The sequence below is a fragment of the Squalius cephalus genome (genome assembly GCF_949319135.1).
Source record: "Squalius cephalus genome assembly, chromosome: 5".
NCBI lineage: Eukaryota > Metazoa > Chordata > Actinopteri > Cypriniformes > Leuciscidae > Squalius > Squalius cephalus.
Window position 1 is genome coordinate 26,763,316 of NC_137126.1, and position 17,430 is coordinate 26,780,745.

Sequence of the window (17,430 nt, forward strand, 5' to 3'; positions counted from 1 at the left end):
AAATTTTCTTCTAGAATGATCATTTTTATCAAGCGAAGCTTGTATATTTAAGTTCAATAATTTCACTTAAATGACAATTAATAGGTCATTTTCATTGCCATTTAAGTGAAATTACTGAACTTAAATATACAAGCTTGATAAAAATTATCATTCTAGAAGAAAATTTCAGATGGCACTTTTCAGATGGATTTTGCATCTGAACTCTTCATATATAGTTTTATCCTATATATACTGTATAAATGTAGGGTTAATTCAGGATACTTGGGACATTTTTTTCCTAGTCATCTCAATAGTCCCAATTCACCCCTATATATAAGCTGTTTCTAAGAGAGTTTATGGTTAACAAAAAGCAAGTCATAGTGTGAGATTGAAGATACGAATTAACAGACTTTTTCAACATATTCACTTTTTAACACATATTTAATTGCATGTGTTAACATGCTAAGTTTAACAGCCCTACTTTTTAAATTGTAGTTAGTGTGTTTTCTCTTGGACTGTGAGCTTGTATGCAAGCTTATGGTTTTTGTGCAGCTGAATGTTTATCGTGTCTAGGGGCCTGACTGCAGGCCAGTTGAAGCTGCAGAGACAGGCCAGAAATGAAAAAGTACAGATGAGCCCAACAGCTTTGTTTGGATGCTCATTTGCAGTGTCGTGAGATTTCTCTGAGGAGGGGAAGAAGGGAAATAGTCGCATACAAGCATGGAAGTGAGAAAGTGGAGTTTTAAGTGGCTTGAGGGGTTTCAGTGATTAAACACAAGAACTTGCGCATTACAGCTCTCACAATTTGCATCTGTCTCTTTTGTAAAATACAATTAAAAAAACGTAATGTTCATGTACTTTGCGGCATACACTTTCAAAACAACTGTTAGAGGAAAAAGAACTTTCACAGAGAGGGAAGTGTTTTATTTTCTAATATATAACCAATTAATATTTATTTTTATTTTTAATGAAATTCCTAAGCAAAGTGATTCTAATGCCATGCAGTAAACATCTTTATTCTGGTACCTTTTGCAGACTTTTCAGTTGCATTTTTTATCTTGCCTAAAAATGATCATGAACAGTAAATGATTCACTAAAATGAACATCATTTTAAGCGTGCAACCTTGGAAGCATAAAGCATTCACAAAAAACAATTCCTGCACGTCAACTGGCAAGCTGAAGCATATACCTGCTGTCTCAAGTTTTGCTACACTGGAACATGTAATTAACTAGGAACAATCTCCTCCCATCTGATCCACTGGCATCCGGCCAAACAGATTTCTGCACCCTTATGATTATTTTATCACTTTAAATTCTTTATGATGAAACGCTGCAGTGGTAACCTTGCTAAAGCTGATCAGGGCCTGGCTTTCACTGCTGCTATTTGGAATAGCTCTCCTCGGTGGCTCGTTCCTGCTCCCTCTGTTGGATTCTGCTTGTCCATTAGTGCCATCTGTGCCCGCCTGTGCCGTCTGTGAGCGCCTGCGCTCCGCCAAAATGACTGGCATTTTCTCTCAAACAACCAGGGGATGGTGCCCAGAGCTGCGAGCTGGCAATGATGTGCACTTTTTCTGACAAACCCGGGAAAAGAAAGACAGGATGGGGAGCAGAAAACATCTGCACATGTAGTGCAGCTTTGCTTAAGCTACTTTCACAGGGAAAGACTTTTCTGGTGACCATGCAGCTAAACCAAGCTTTGTAAACTTGAGCTCTTCCAACACACTGGTTCCTCAGAGCAAGTCATCTCCAGATATCAGATGATCAGCAACCTTTGCAATAAGTCTTCATTGGTACCGAATTTACATTGGATTTAAGTAGTTTTTGAAAGATGCACATCTGAGAGAAATTTGTTCTTTATTAGAAAAGTTCTGTCATCATTTACTAATGCTGTTTAATAAAATTCTAAATATCTTTGGAGGTCTACACAAGAAATAAAGTCATACAGGTTTGGAACGAAATTAGGGTAAATGATGACAGAATTTATTGAACTAATTGATTAGTCAAAACTGAATCATTAGATTTCCCATCCCTAGATTAAAGATACAATCCACCTGCTTGTATTGTAGTGTGTCTTTATTTTGTCTGCATCTCTGAATGAGGCAATTGCTGTAAATATTTAGATTCTATGTGTCACATAAAGGGATAGTTAAAAAAAAAAAAAAGATTGTGTCTCATTTAAAACCTGAATGACTTTCTTTTGTGGAACACAAAACAGATTTTGAATAATGTTGGCGATCAAACCAACACATTTTGGTGACTTCTATTGTACAGACAAAAAATAAAAGAACATTTCTCAAAATTCTTTTGTGTTCTGCAAAAAAAGGAAAGAAATTCAGGTTTGCAACAACACAAGGGGTGGCACACAATTTTATTTTTGATTGAACCATCAACAATATTTAATAACAACTAAATAGTGATAGCTAAGTCCTGACCTATTTAGGTATCACTCTACGGATGTAATGCAGTCTGTGGGTCAACTGATTAGGTGCACAAAGCCACTGTTCCAGCCACCCTGATTGGTTTTCTATTTTTTTATTTTTTCAATAAATAATTTTTGCTAGCATTTTTATTATGTTGTTCCATTTTGCGACTGACAACAAAGGCAAACACTCTAAACATTTGTCTTTAAAATGTTATTGTATAGAGCCAGCTCTGTAAATAGACCTACAGTGAACATAAGTAAACATAACTAGATTCAGCCATGTTTAATATACTATATACTACTATACAGCAGTATACGAAGAGTTCAGATGCAAAAGCCTCTAAGTGCCATCTGAAATTTTCTTCTAGAATGATCATTTTTATCAAGCTCGTATGTTTAAGTTCAGTAATTTCACTTAAATGACAATGAAAATTACTGAATTTATATATACGAGCTTGATAAAAAATTATCATTCTAGAAGAAAATTTCAAATGGCACTTAGAGGCTTTTGCATCTGAACTCTTCATACACTGATGAGCCAAAACATAATGACCAGTCACAGGTGAAGTGAATATCGTTGATCATCTCCTAACAAGGCTATGTATTAAGGTCTGGGTAGATTACATGGTAAACAAACAATCAGTGTTCATAATCAACATGTTGGATGCAGAAGAGATGGGCAGGAATTAAAGCTATGGTCTACGATTTCAAAGATTGTTCATTATTAATAACCTCGTTCAGATGCTGGTTATGGTTCTACAGTACAATCCTAACAATATGAAGAGAAAAAAGAATGAAAAAAATCCATTCACTCTATTGGGTGTACAGCTGCAGAGAAGTTGACCAATGTAAGCTGTCCGGCCGGACAGCTTACATTGGTCAACTGCTCTCATCCAATCCCCTGCTCCACTTGAAACTCCACGTGGCGCTCGCGTCTCCACCCCGCCCCGCCCCGCCCCGCCCCCCTCCTGCGATATGAAATTTCGCGCTGACAGTCTATGGTAGCTAGCAAAGTAGCATCAGCTCAGCAATGGAGAAAAAACAAACCGACAGCAGCAAGCGGCCCTGCTTGCCCCTACACTCACGGCTGACTTTTTGTTGAGCAGGTAAGCATTTATTTATACTTTTATGGTGTGAGGTGTTACATAAATAGTTTTTTATCAGTCTGACAACATGCTCATGCTGCCGGTCGGCATTGGACTGTTAGCCGTTCAGCATCGCCTATCACGGGTCAAAGTAATTATATTTCTTGAAGTGCTTGAATATATTTCAGTAGGCCTAGCGGGTTTCTGTTAGAACATTGCATGTGTTGCTAATCTTGCGTGGGCGTGAACTCAAACGTGAGCCTCTGAGCTATTTTGTTAGGACAATGGTGACATTGAATTGTTGATGAAGCAACTAAGTTCAAGTGTCGAAAGTCAACTTTACATATGATGTGTCATTAGCGAGGTCATTAGATTGAAGCGACTAAGCAATGTTGTGAAAGTAAATGACGTCAATCAGTCAAAATTGTAAGTGTTCATTCCTTCAAGGCTTTATGTGTTCACTGCTTTCAGCTGTGAGAGAGGATGTTTACTACCGGTGATCACAGCTTGACTGAGTGACGTTGTTCAGGTCGTTTCCCGGTGGGAGGGATCAGGTAGCACAGAGGGGAGGGGTGTGTGTGTGGAGGGGCGGGATGAGTTTTTTAAAACTTCCCAACCGTCTCAGGCATTCTCGACCGATTTTCAACATCGTAGACTACAGCTTTAAAGTCTGAGCAACTTTGACAAGGGCAAAATTTTACAGCAAGACTCCTGGGTCAGAGTATCTCTGAAAAGGCAAGGCTTGGTGTGAATTTACCAACAGTGGTCCAGGAGGAACAAACCACAAACTGGCAAAAGGGTGTTGGGTATCCAAGGCTTATCGATGCACAAGAGCAATGAAGGCATCACATGGACGGCCGTGTACGTGTGCGCCATTTACCTGGGCAAGTGATGGCACAAGAGTGCACTATGGGACGACGGCAAGCTGGTGGAGAGAGTGTGATGCTCTGGGCAGTACCCTTGCTGGGAAACCCTGGGTCTGGCTATTGATAACGTATTAATGACGTAAATTTGACACGTGCTACGGTGCTACCTACCTAAACATTGTTGAAGACCAGGTACAACCCTTCATTAAAATGGTGTTCCCTGGTGGAAGTGGCCTGCCACACTGCAAACATTGTTCAGAAATGGTTTGAGGATCATGAGATCACGGTGTTGCCCTGGCCTCCAAGTTCTCAATCTGATTGAGCATCTGTAAGATGTGCTGAACCAACAAGTCTGATCCACTGCAACTCCACCTCACAACCTACAGGACTTGAAGGATTTCAAAGCCTGCATGGATTTTCTGGAACTGTAAATGTAAAGACTGTCCTGAGATAGATAGTAGAGGTTAATGGCTTGGAGGGATTTTTTTTAATTAGTTATTTATTTATTTTTTACCATCAACTTTGCCTCTAATGTTATGCTAAAAATGTGAGCCAGTAATGACCAATTTGTAAACATCATGACACCTAATGTCAGTGTTGGGTTTTTTACCGGTGTCTCGAGATTAAAAACCATCATTCTCCTTCTGTCTCGTGGGTCAATCCGGTAGTCATCAGCTCTTGATTGCTGATCATATGCCACTTTATTTACCCAGAAGACTTGATTTGAGCCAGCAGGACTTGCTGTAAATATTGTGTCAGCAGGAGAGGGTATTTTATACCCTTGTAATTTATGGTGTCTATGTGCTTCCAAAAGACATTGTGGCTGTGGACTTAAATTACAGGGATCACCATCATGCTGTCAACTCTCACTTTCAAAGCAAGCTGCGGGTAGAGCATTATTAGGCCCTCCAGAGCCTCACGAGACTCATGCTGACATGATTTTTTCTAAATTTAATGCTTGTCAGAGGATCCGTTTTGATTCACCCGTGACAGCTACAGTTTCAGAACCGTAAAATTGAGAGCTTCTTCACTTTTTTCTGTATCACTTTTTTTGGCTTTTAATGTATTCACTGTTTCAGTGCCTATATCACTTTTTAATAACTGGAATATTTATCCAAGTTGTCAGCAGGCATTAGATTTTAGGCTCTCTTGGCTTGGTTCTGAATCTCCACCAGACCAGATGGCGGTGCTATGTGGGCCGTATGTGGACCATGGGTGTGGAAATAGTGGGGGCCAGCTCTAGAGTGCAGGATTGCTCACATTCTGGCATTTCCCAGGCCTGTTTGCAGCTGCACTTCCTGTCCCATTTTGATCTTCTAAAATTTTCAATATGCAGATAGGGTTTAGAAGACAGAGCTTAATCTGTGTAATGTCACAGTCATTTTTACAAACAAGGCGTAATTGACAAAAAGATTTGAAAAAGAAAATAGAAATGGTTTTGCAAACCCTTTAAAATGCTGTAATATTGTGAAATATTATTACAATTTAAAAGAACTGTTTTGTATTTGAATATATATTTTCAAATGTAATTTACTCCTGTGATGGCAAAGCTGAATTTTCAGCATCATTATTCCAGTCATCAGTGTCACATGATCCTTCAGATATCATTCTGATTTGCTACTTAAGAAACTTTTTTTCTTTTATTATCAACAAAACGGAAAAAAACTGTTGTGCTGCTTAATATTTTAGTTTTTCAGGATTCTTTGATGAATAGAAAGTTCAAAAGAACAGCATTTATTTGAAATATATATTTTTAACAAGTTTTAGTGTTACCTTTGATTAATGTAATGCATTCTTGCTTAATAAAAGTATGTATGTATGTATGTATATTATTTAAATTATACATTTACATTATATATAATTTAAATTATACATATTATTTAACAAGTTTTAGTGTAACCTTTGATTAATTAACGCATTCTTGCTTAAAGCTGCCGTCGGCAACATTTTTTTTTTGATCATATTCAGTGAAATTGACACTATAATCCGACAGAACAACATAAATAAGGTGGTTTTAGAAAAAAACCCGAGCTTCTAACTCCACCTGGAGCGTGTTATTTGTTTTGCAAAAATCCACCGCTCCCGGATCATCGGGTCCAATCAGCGCAGGGGGGTGTGAGATCTGACTGTCAATCACAGGTCGTGCACACGCCACAGATCCCCCCTCCCTCGCGCAGACGCGCACATTACAATATCACATGCACACGACACGCCTGAAGTTCGCCTGAAGATTGTACGAAGCGTGATGGCGGAGAGAAAATCTACTAACAAGCTTCCAATTCCTCGGTTATTGCTATCTATGGATAGATTAGCCAGGGCAGCCTACCTCCGAGTCCATGGTGTTGATCGATGCTGAAGAGACGGACGCGTTCACAGAAAATCAGGTACACATGCACTGACGATGGGCGGGTGCTCGTTGGTAGTGGAGGAGGGGCATGAGAGTTGTAAACATTCCAAATTTTGGCTAAGTCGACTCAATCTGCCAGACTTGCCGACTGCAGCTTTAATAAAAGTATGTATATACAGTACTGTATGTATATTTAAATTATACATATTTATTTGTTTTTTGTAATATAATTTTGCTTTTACTTTTTAAGGGAATCAGCTATGTGAACTAGTAACGAAAAGGCCATTTTGACAAACAGCCACAATGATTCACGTCTGTACGTAGTATTATACATCTTTTGGGAGGAATATGGGATGAAATGGGATGGTCCTGAAAAGGACATGGGCTACTTTCCAAGTTCCACCTTTCTCGATTCCTGGATCTCACTCCTTCAAAGAACAGAAAGTGCAAGACGTCTCCTCTGGGAGTTCCAGGGTTGGGGGAATCAAGCTGTTCCAGACAGTGGCTAGCAGAAGATGAGATGCAAAAACACATGCAGACTCTTTTGGACAGGTGCCCAAGCACACGGCTAATCAGAGCAGCAGACATCTTTCTGTAAAGTCTGGTGGCCGTCAGAATGGTGCGGCTCGGAGAGCGCTCCAAAGAGCAGAGATGGAGGGGTAATGATGGCCCCCCAACAGGCTGGCTGTGTTTGACTGATCTGTATAGGTGTAGCATATGTGTGGGGTCACATAGGTGAAGCTCTTGATGAACTGAGCCTTGTGTGATCTCTTAAAGATGGCATGAAACCATGAGAAATCTCTGATCAGTCCAATCAAGTGTCTTTCCAGTTTTTAATAAACACTGAGTGGTGTAATTATTTCTGCTTTTATGCATTCAACAACTTTCAGCTGAACTTGTTTGATATTTGTCTCTTCATGGTATCATTCGTGATAATTGAGCTGCATAATTGACCAATTTAGCACAAAGACTACACACAGAGACTCGGAAGCTTGGAGTCAGGATCATTTTGTAAAGATAAACCAAAATTCACAGTGATTTGTATAAAACACAATATTATTTATACAATATAAAAATATCAAACACGAGAGGAATGTTACATTTTAATATGACATTTTGCATGTCTGGAGTGAGAAAAACACATAAAAATGTCTCTTCAGCATACTCTTTTACCCACAACACCCTATCCAATAATATCACCTTAATATCTAGCCCATGGTCCTTCTGTTCTCATGGCACAGGTGGGCTCTGTCTGTCTCAGTGTGACATTGCTTACATATATCCAACCCCAAGTGCTCTTGCCCAGGAGCGATGGAGTTAAAATGGGTCTGACCGTGGGTTTGGATATGACCGTATTGCTCTGCACCTGGTCGAATCTTACAGTAGAGCCCCTTCACAGCTATTGTGGTGGAGGCGGACAGCTTTTCAGAGTTCCTGCTTCAAAGCCTGCAAAATCCAGTAAACTTAGCCACACAATCGGCTCTGGCCAAAACAGCATCTGATGCGCCTTATTTGTTGACGGAGTGAGATCTATCGCAGAGGGTGCGCCTCACATGGCTTACAATGCAGGGACAACGTAAAGCCCTTTATTCGTGGTTAGTCTATGAAGACGCTGGGTTTCTTCCAATATCTAATGCCAATTGCGACTTGAAACTAGGGCAGGCGACTGTGATGTTAGTTTTTCATTGTTGGTTGTTACACACTAGTTATCAATCATAAATGATGGGGAAAATATATGAACTCTCAATGATAAAAGTGCCTGGGTTCAGTAGAGCATTAATAAATCCTGTACCACATAGTTGTGTGTGTGTGGGAGTGAGTGCTTGGGAGTGTGTATGGTGGTTATACGCTATGCGAGAGCTCCCTCTTGGTGCCATTGCACCCAGTTTCTCTAGCTGATGAAACACAAACTATAGAGCAGATACACTGACACTTTGTGCTATAGTGAAAACAGGAGCAAACACCACATTTTTATGATTAATTTAATCACTGAACAGAAATACTCAAGATGTATACTTTTGGAAAGTAAAAAAAGAGACCTTTGTTGTTTTTATATTTGTTTGTGTCTGGGTACAGGGTGTGATTCACTTGTTATTTTTTAAGGAAAAATTCATAAGTCATTTTATTAAGAAAATTATTTTTATATTTTTTGTTTCCAATCTTGATATGTTATTATTTAAATAATTTAATATAATATACATATACATTTACATTTTTATGTATTATAATAGTTTACTTTTTTAAGGGAATCAGATATATATATATATATATATATATGGAAAAGTAATATGAGGGCCGTTTTGAAAAAAAAGAGAAGAAGAAACAAGCCATGATGATTCATGGCTGTACATAGTGTTATACTTTGGGGTTGGTATATATTGTTGTATATATATTTATTGTTGTAACAATAAATATATTGTTATATTATATTTGGGGGGTAATAAAGAAGCTTTTCATTCCATAGTACAACATGGTCCTGAGAAGGAATTGGAATACTTTCCAAGTTCCAGCTTTCTCAATTCCCTGATCTCACTCATGAATCCAGTTATTTTATTAAGAATATATATATATATATATTAGGGCTGTCAAAAGATTAATCGCGATTAATCGCATCCAAAATAAAAGTTTGTGTTTACATAATATATGCGTGTGTACTGTGTATAATTATTTTGTATATATAAATACACACACATGCATGTATATATTTAAGAAATATTTGCATACATATACTGTATATATTTATATATCATTTATATTATATATAAATATAATTTTTTTTTATAGATATAAATTACACATTTTTCTTCAATATATACAAGCATGTGTGTGTATTGATATATACAAAATAATTATACACAGTACACACACATATATTATGTAAACACAAACTTTATTTTGGATGCGATTAATCGCGATTAATCTTTTGACAGCCCTAATATATATATATATATATATATATATATGTTTTATATTATATATTTTATTTTATAATTTTACCACCCTGACATGATGTCTTAAATAGGCACAAAAACATATGTTAATAACAATTATTGTGAATACATGAATTGCTAAAAATACATGAATTAATCAGTCAATTAATTAATTAAATCTTCTCCTGACCTTTTCTTTTTCTTCTAGGGACGCTGTATAAATTTCAATCGGATGCAGCATCAATAGACGACAGTCTCCAGTCTCTGAAATACTTTGACTTCCAAGTATCAGATGGGACAACAGAAAAAAAGCATAATTTCCTCGAGATGACAGCTTCTTTGGCCACTTAAGAGTATCTTGGTTCAATGCTTGCGTATTGGCTTTCAAAAACTTATAATTCTGGTATCTTTCAAGCTACTGAATGTCAAGCAGATGACTAAATAGATTAACCCCAAAAAAAGTGTCTGATTTTGCAGCCGATCTGGTTAGCTTTAATGCACAGCAAAGGCTTTTTCATGTTCTGACCATATTGTGCCTTCTGAGGAAAAAAACTAATCTTATGGACACAGACGGAGGCTATTTCAGAGAGGAGAAAAAAAAAAAAAGCGAATGAGATGAGGCTCTTTGCCGTTGGCTGGGAAGTAGAACTAATCCCAGTAGGCTCATGGAGAGCAGAAGTACTTTGCCTCTTGGCAATGTCTCTTCACAAAAATCTCTCCAAGCCCACTATCGTCGGATGCCTAGCGGGGCTTCTTTGACTGGAGATCTTGTCATTTTAACACTGAGAAGTGCACACGCATGACAAATTGTAGACAGAATGCCCTAAGGTATTGGACGCAGTAAGACTTTGCCCTTTAGTTTGTGAAGACACCTTTCTATCAATGCGAGGACAGCACAGAGAAATTAATAGAGCGTTATTGCACCGCAAGACACCCTGTGACCAAAGCTCTCCGGCAAGGTTTTGAGGGACAGATTTAACTCTGGTGGTTGGTGCTTCCTCCCCACTTATTTGGCAGTCTGTTCTGTGCTCACTAATGCATAGACGGTCACAATTCAGAAACATGCCCCTCAGTTAAAGGGTTTAAAGCATCAATATAACTGTCCATCCATCCGATCTCCAAAAAATTGGTGCTCAAGTTCTCTTGGGACAGGAATATCAAACTTTGATTAATGTATAGGCAACTTTAGAGATTTATCTTTTGTATGAGGTCTGACCACTCTAGATTTTTTTTGTAAAATTAAGGAGTTCCTTAGCTGTGCTACTGCTAACATGGCACCCTCATCCAATATACTCGGAAGATCAAACCGAAAGGGGCGACGGACGGATAAGTATTGTTCATTTCCAGAAATTATCCACGTCGCACCCCCCCTTCCACTTGCACACAGAAAAGCGAGCAATATATATTTATTTTAGATTTCTTTAACGCGCTGTCATGACGACGATCGTGAATGATGTCAGTGTCAGTGGAAACACTGTGGGGGAGGAAGGGGGCGGCAGCTGAAGAAAAAGGCTCGAACGATCCAGTCACTTTCGATACGCTACTTCAGATGCAAAATGGATATTCGAGTCGAAATCTGACAAAGCGTGCCGGCTTTGACGGGAAGTGGTATAGACAATGACCAGTGGCTGGGTCAGTGGGATGTCTCAGTGCAAGCAGAGAAGCTTATCAAATGACACTAAAAATAAGTTCAACAACCATCAAGTTTGAGGGGGGAACAGAATGGGGCGCAGTCGCTCACATTCGGTGGGCATGCAAGTGTGCAAGATGGCAGGACCATTGGGGGAAAAAGCCCTCGTTTAATTATTTCTTTGTTTCTATCGTCATAATTGTAGGGACGTTCATTATTGTTCCCCTCCACCCCCTCCCAAAAAAAGAAACGGCAGAATAAATACAGAAAAGTTGAAACATTTGGAATCATTCTCAGAGGCACTTACTGTACAAGATTAGCTAATGCACTTCATGGATAGATAGGTGAGTGTAATTCAGCTTTTATTTCTTTTTATATGTCACAGATCACATAATGTCAATTAAGTTTAAGTAAAAATTTGGTTAGGTATTTACATACTAGTTGCAACATGGCTTGATATGTTTACCGGCTCCTTACATGCTATTTTTCCACCTCAACCTCACAAGAGCTTCTGCTTTGTTTTCTCTTATTTGTTGTTTTTGCTTGTTTTATTTACCTTTTATTTTTACGTCTTCTTTTATGCATTTTACATTGTTATATTTATATTTTCATATTGATTGTGGTTCCTGTGTGTGTATTTTATATATATATATATATATATATATATATATATATATATATATATATATACGTATATACGTTTTGGGACCTATTAATGCCTGTGGAAAGAGAAACTGATTGTAAACCTTTTTGTATTTGCGTAGCAAATTGGATTTATTCTTTTAAATGTTGAATTAAGCTCCAGCAAAAAAATTATAATAAATATATATATATATATATATATATATATATATATATATATATAATTATTATTATTATTATTATTATTATTATTATTATTAATAACTTAAAAAATAGGATAATTACTCCTGTTTTAGGTGATTTTTTTTATTTTATTTTTTATTGTTTTTATTGTTTTTAAGCAACTCAGTGATGACAATTGTGCACTATTTGTAAAATGTAAAGAAACAATGTATTAGTAATGATTCTTTTTTATTTGAACTGAAAACCAGGTCAGGTTTTTTTTTTTATATTAGTACTTGCAGCCCTTGTGAATATAGTGCCTCATGTCCCACTGCAGTCCGGCCAATGAATGTAATTTCAATAGTAACTTTTTTTTTTTTTTTTTTCTAGTATACACAAGGCTAATTATGATTGTGTTTTTGTTTGAGATCCTTTTTTTTTTTTTTTTTTTGACAATGTAATATTTCATGATTCTTTTTTCCCTGAAAACAATGGGTCTGCAGATATAAACTTCACTAGTGCACTGGTTAAAAACTACTTTTAAAACAGTAGTAGTGTACAGAAATAATTTGAGTAAAATGTACAGAAATAAAAAGAAACAGACAAGGAAAAGAAGTGGGCAGAAAATTTGCCCTCACAATTGGCATACACACTGCATTTTACACCATTTTTTACAAAATTCACATTGACTTGCTGATTTGTTTCTTCCCCATATAAAATGCTACTAAAAATAGTTTGATCCATTGCAGAAAGCTGGAGACACTCAGATTCACCATAAACAATTAGACTATGTTCACAATGTTAGCCATCTGTTTTTCTGCAGTTGTTGTCTTGCGCTGAAGTAATACACACCGTACACACAAAATCATTTAGCACATCTCATGTTCTCATTTTCCTTATTCAGCCAATATTGAAGTTTCAAACATTTTTGTATTTGCTTTTTGTATCAAATAAATGGCACGTTGTTTTTAAATGATCCTGTGTCCATTCTAAGCACTTTAATGATTCATCAGGCATCACACTTAAGCAGATTACTGTAAATGATTCTACACAGCTTACACTCAGTAATAGTGAATTATTAAAAGCCATATTTTCATATGATAAACTGCTCTAAACCAAAACATCTGCTTATCTGTCTTATCTGACTATTAGCGGACTGACTTGATGTGTTGAACTCTTTTAAATACACATCTCTTCTGTAGCTAACATTATTTTGAATACACAGTTTACTTAGTTTGGTTCATTGCACATGCTCTCATATAGGTCTATATCTTAATTTTAGGCTGTGATAGGTTACACACTTAACTCATTGTTCTCAATCCTGCTAGTCGCACAAGGCCCTTGTTAAGCATACACTCAACTGTCATTAAACCTACAGGATTCCCACCTAACCCTGCTCTCAAGCTGTGCCTCATACCCCAGTAATGCGTGACCAAAAGCTTTATAGTGTTCAGTGCTGCTCATAATTTCCCCTTGAAATGAGTCGTAAGAGACGTTTCATGCACCTGGTTATGACCATAAAACCACTTCTTTCGGAGTCAGAACTTGTGCCTTTAACACAACATTAGGTCTCAAAAGGAGATGTTCCACTTAAGCTAAGAAAACGCTTTGAGTTGAGTGGCATGGCTCATTATCACAGGTTCACACTGTCTGAAAGATGTTTTATGGGCTGTAAATGCTGAATTATAAAAATTTTAATTCATCTTCCAAGTTTGATGAAGTGTAACTTCAAACTTCCTTCAAAGACTTGTTGGAATTGGAATTAAAGGGATAGTTCACCCAAAAATGTAAATTCTGTCATTAATTATTTACCTTCATGTTGTTCCAAACCCGAAGGTCTTACGGGTTTGGAATGCCATTTTTGGGTGAACTAACCGTTTAAAGGGATTGTATGAATCTTTTTTTTTTTTTTTTTTTTGCCAAATAGTTTGGTGTTTGGTTATTTTATGCCCTCTTGTTATATTATAAAACTTGTTATATTATTACATTTTCTGGAAAATGATTGTGTTGTCAAACACAGAAATATAATGTTTATATTGTTCTAAAAGAGCAGGATGTGCTTTGTGAACAAAATCAGACAGCATTTTCTCACCTAACGATGGCCATAAAACAGAATCCTCACTTCCTCGATTTTTTTCCCCATGGAAAAGAGCAGATTAATGCAGCTGTTCTCTGTTTAAGCTGGTCTGAGTTTACAGGTTATACCAGTTTTCACAGTTATCAAAGAATTGTGGGTTACGGTAATTAAACCCTGCAGAAATACTAACCTTTCAAAGAGAGACCGCTGGAATCAAGTCTTGTTAGACTTGACACTCGATTTTATGCAATGCATTTCAAAGTGAATAAAACCAAGTCCTGCTCATGCAGTGAAGTGAACTGCACAATGCATCATGTGGAAAGTGCAGGTGGGGGGATTAGTGTGATATGGTATTTTACTCAATGTTAAAATAATTACATGCTTAAAACAATTACATGGAGTTTTAGTGATCCCCCACCCCCCTGCCTCCTCCTCCTCCTCCTATAAATGATGTTATGTAGCGTAGCTCAAAAAAGCAAAGCAAACCAACCATGAGGCATTTGCTGACACTGACGCCTGCACACTCACCTCAGTGCTGCGAGGGTTAGGGGTGGGCGAATCGCTCCGTCTGTTAATGCTAAAAACCAACATACGAGTGTCACTTCACTTTTGACTCCAGCATGAGAGCGAAAATATTGCTCTCTGCACAGCTTGCTACAAGAAATGACTGGCATGTCTTTTACCCAATCCAAAACGAGAAACAAACGAAAGAGGGCGGAGCCTGCAGCAGCTAACAGAAGTCACCTTGCCACTGGTCAGAAAAGTTCAGTTAATGGACATGGAAAGAAACAATGACCGGAGGTGATTTTTCTGCTGTTTTCAGAACCTTTGTGTCATCTGAAGCCCAGAACAGCTTTTCAAATTTTACAGCAGATGTTTGAGCAATTCGCAATAGTATTTCAGGCTGCAACAGAAAAATGCTAGAGTAGTTAAAGATTTCCTTTTATTTCCCATTTGCAGGATGTTACTAAACATTAGCAGTGTGTTAGGGATCAAAAGGTGATTCGCTGTCAAATCAGCTGTAAAGCGGTCAGCGACACATGTCGGACAATGCTCTAATTGTCATTTATTAGGGCCGTTGGAAGAACGCAGACCATTCCAGTTGGGCCCAGCTCAGCCAACACCGCCCATAATCCAGCCTGCCCACCGCAGAGATGCACTGAGAGGAGGCGCTTTAGTACTACCTCAGATGCTCCAAGTTCTCTAAGCACAAACACGGGCCGCCCACGCTCCCAGCAGCACCTCTCCCAGTCGCTGGCATCATTTAACATTACGATATTTTCCCTGTGTTTTTTTGACGGATGATGGGGCCTCATTGCTATGCAAGTGCCAGATGAATCATAAACCTATACCATATGCCATCGCAATTTGCTGATGGGACCAAGCTGTTTTGGTGGATATAAAATCCAGGGATTATAAATGCCTGATCCTCAGTGAATGGTAGAGGCACAAGGTGGGGTGAACGCGAGCCATCTTATCTAATGAATTGGGTCAGTGAGCAGCGGGGAAAAAAGCAAAGATATAGCAGTATCAACCTGCTACCTTTACTTTGGTTAATCCTCAAAACAGCAGAAATGAAAACAAACAAACGGTTCAGTGATAACATGTTTATCACCTCCGTTCAATGTCAAAGCTTTAGGACAAATAAAAGAATAATCTGAATTATGATTTCTTTTTTCAATAATTCAATTTGAATTATTTGTGGACACATACACTGTGATCTGCATAGAAATTATGACGAAACAAACTCAAGGGTGCATTAAGTAAATAAATAATGATTTTAAATAAATGCTATTCTTTTGAAGTGTTTATTCATCCAGCAAACATTTAAAAATCTAACAGACCCCAAGTTTTTGAATGTGAATGTCCAAAAAAGACTATGAAATTATAGCACTTAATTTCTACATACTATGTACTTATTACAGTAATTACAATAACTTGGTAAGAAGACCATGTACCTACACCTAATGCTAAACGTAACCCCTGTAGTTACCTTATATTACCCAGTAAGTACACATACTGTAAAAGTAAGTGCGACCAAAAGTACTGTAACAGCAATCTATGACACTTGCAGCCTTGCTCTGTATTCCAGTTTCTGAAGCATACAAGTTTTTTTAAACAAAGCTGTCAAATTGCTTCAGAAGACGTATGTCTATGGACTAATTTTATGGTGTTTTTGTTCCTTTTTGGGGCTTGACAGCCTCATGTCACCATTCACTTTTATTGAATGTAAAAGAGTATGAAGAAATTACCCATTACTGTAGAAATATTTTCAAAAGTAATGCCTTAACCCTTATCTATTGTTTACTGAAGAAATCCTGAACAACTGTAAAAACCTAACAATCATTTATTTACCCTACAAATCTGTTTCATTTATGATGACAAAATGCTGGTGAAATGAAAATACGCTAATCCCCCGGCTAACGTCACCTTCGCCATAATCCTTAACAGCCAACAGCTGCAATGTGTTATGTGATTATGATGTTCACAAAAACAGCCTTTGAAGCAGCCGCACCAGCAAACTGTTTGTTTGTGTGTGTGTGTGTGTGTGTGTGTGTGTGTGTGTGTGTGTGTGTGTGTGTGTGTGTGTGTGTGTGTGTGTGTGTGTGTGTGTGTGTGTGTGTGGATTAGTCATACCCCAGGTGGTCAGTGTTTCTCCAAACTAGGCGAGATAAGCTTGCTGCACAACGTATACAGTATATACTGTAGCTACAGTATCACAGATCTCCTTCTTTGGTATGTTTTTCTTTATCTAACTTGAATTTGTTAAAGCAGCACTCCACTATGTTAAGAATCTTTGATAGTAACATTTAGATATATGTTATAATATATTATGTAAAATGTTTGTAACAAGCTCAAAGAACTTGTTGCCTTCATTGATCTGGTTTCCTGAACTACTTCAACTCCTTTGCTCTACAAAACTGCACTGCCATCCATAACTCATGTCCCGAGCGGCAGAAGGCTGACCACTACCCTCCCAGTTTTAATTGAGCAGGTCTGAAGCAGACTTTATGTCTTACCTTTTACGAGCCAAAGATCCATTAAAGGCCGAACCGCTGTAATTCAATCATTTTCATTTTGGAAAATGTTCACGATCAATGTGATAGATTTCTTCATCAATCAATATTACATACTGTAGGTTCACAGACTCCAAGCCCTGAATAGAAGTGATCAAGCCATGAATTTCAGTTTTATGAACCACATCTCTTCTAAAAGTTCATTAGTAAAGCCAGCTATGTGCTGATCTACGGCTGCATCAGGAAAATTAAATTAAAAACTGGACAGACCGC

At 37.6% G+C, this 17,430-nt stretch overlaps 1 protein-coding gene across 1 annotated transcript in view; it reads left to right on the plus strand.

Annotated features, from left to right (window-relative positions):
- Window positions 1-11,498, plus strand: part of antxr2a (ANTXR cell adhesion molecule 2a) — a 48,355-nt gene extending 36,857 nt beyond the window's left edge. Inside the window, exon 17 of the mRNA XM_079870432.1 lies at window positions 9,838-11,498. Coding sequence (XP_079726558.1) covers window positions 9,838-9,876 — 39 coding nt within the window. The 3' untranslated portion in view covers window positions 9,877-11,498. The remainder of the gene's footprint in view (window positions 1-9,837) is intronic.
- Window positions 11,499-17,430: the final 5,932 nt, after the last annotated feature.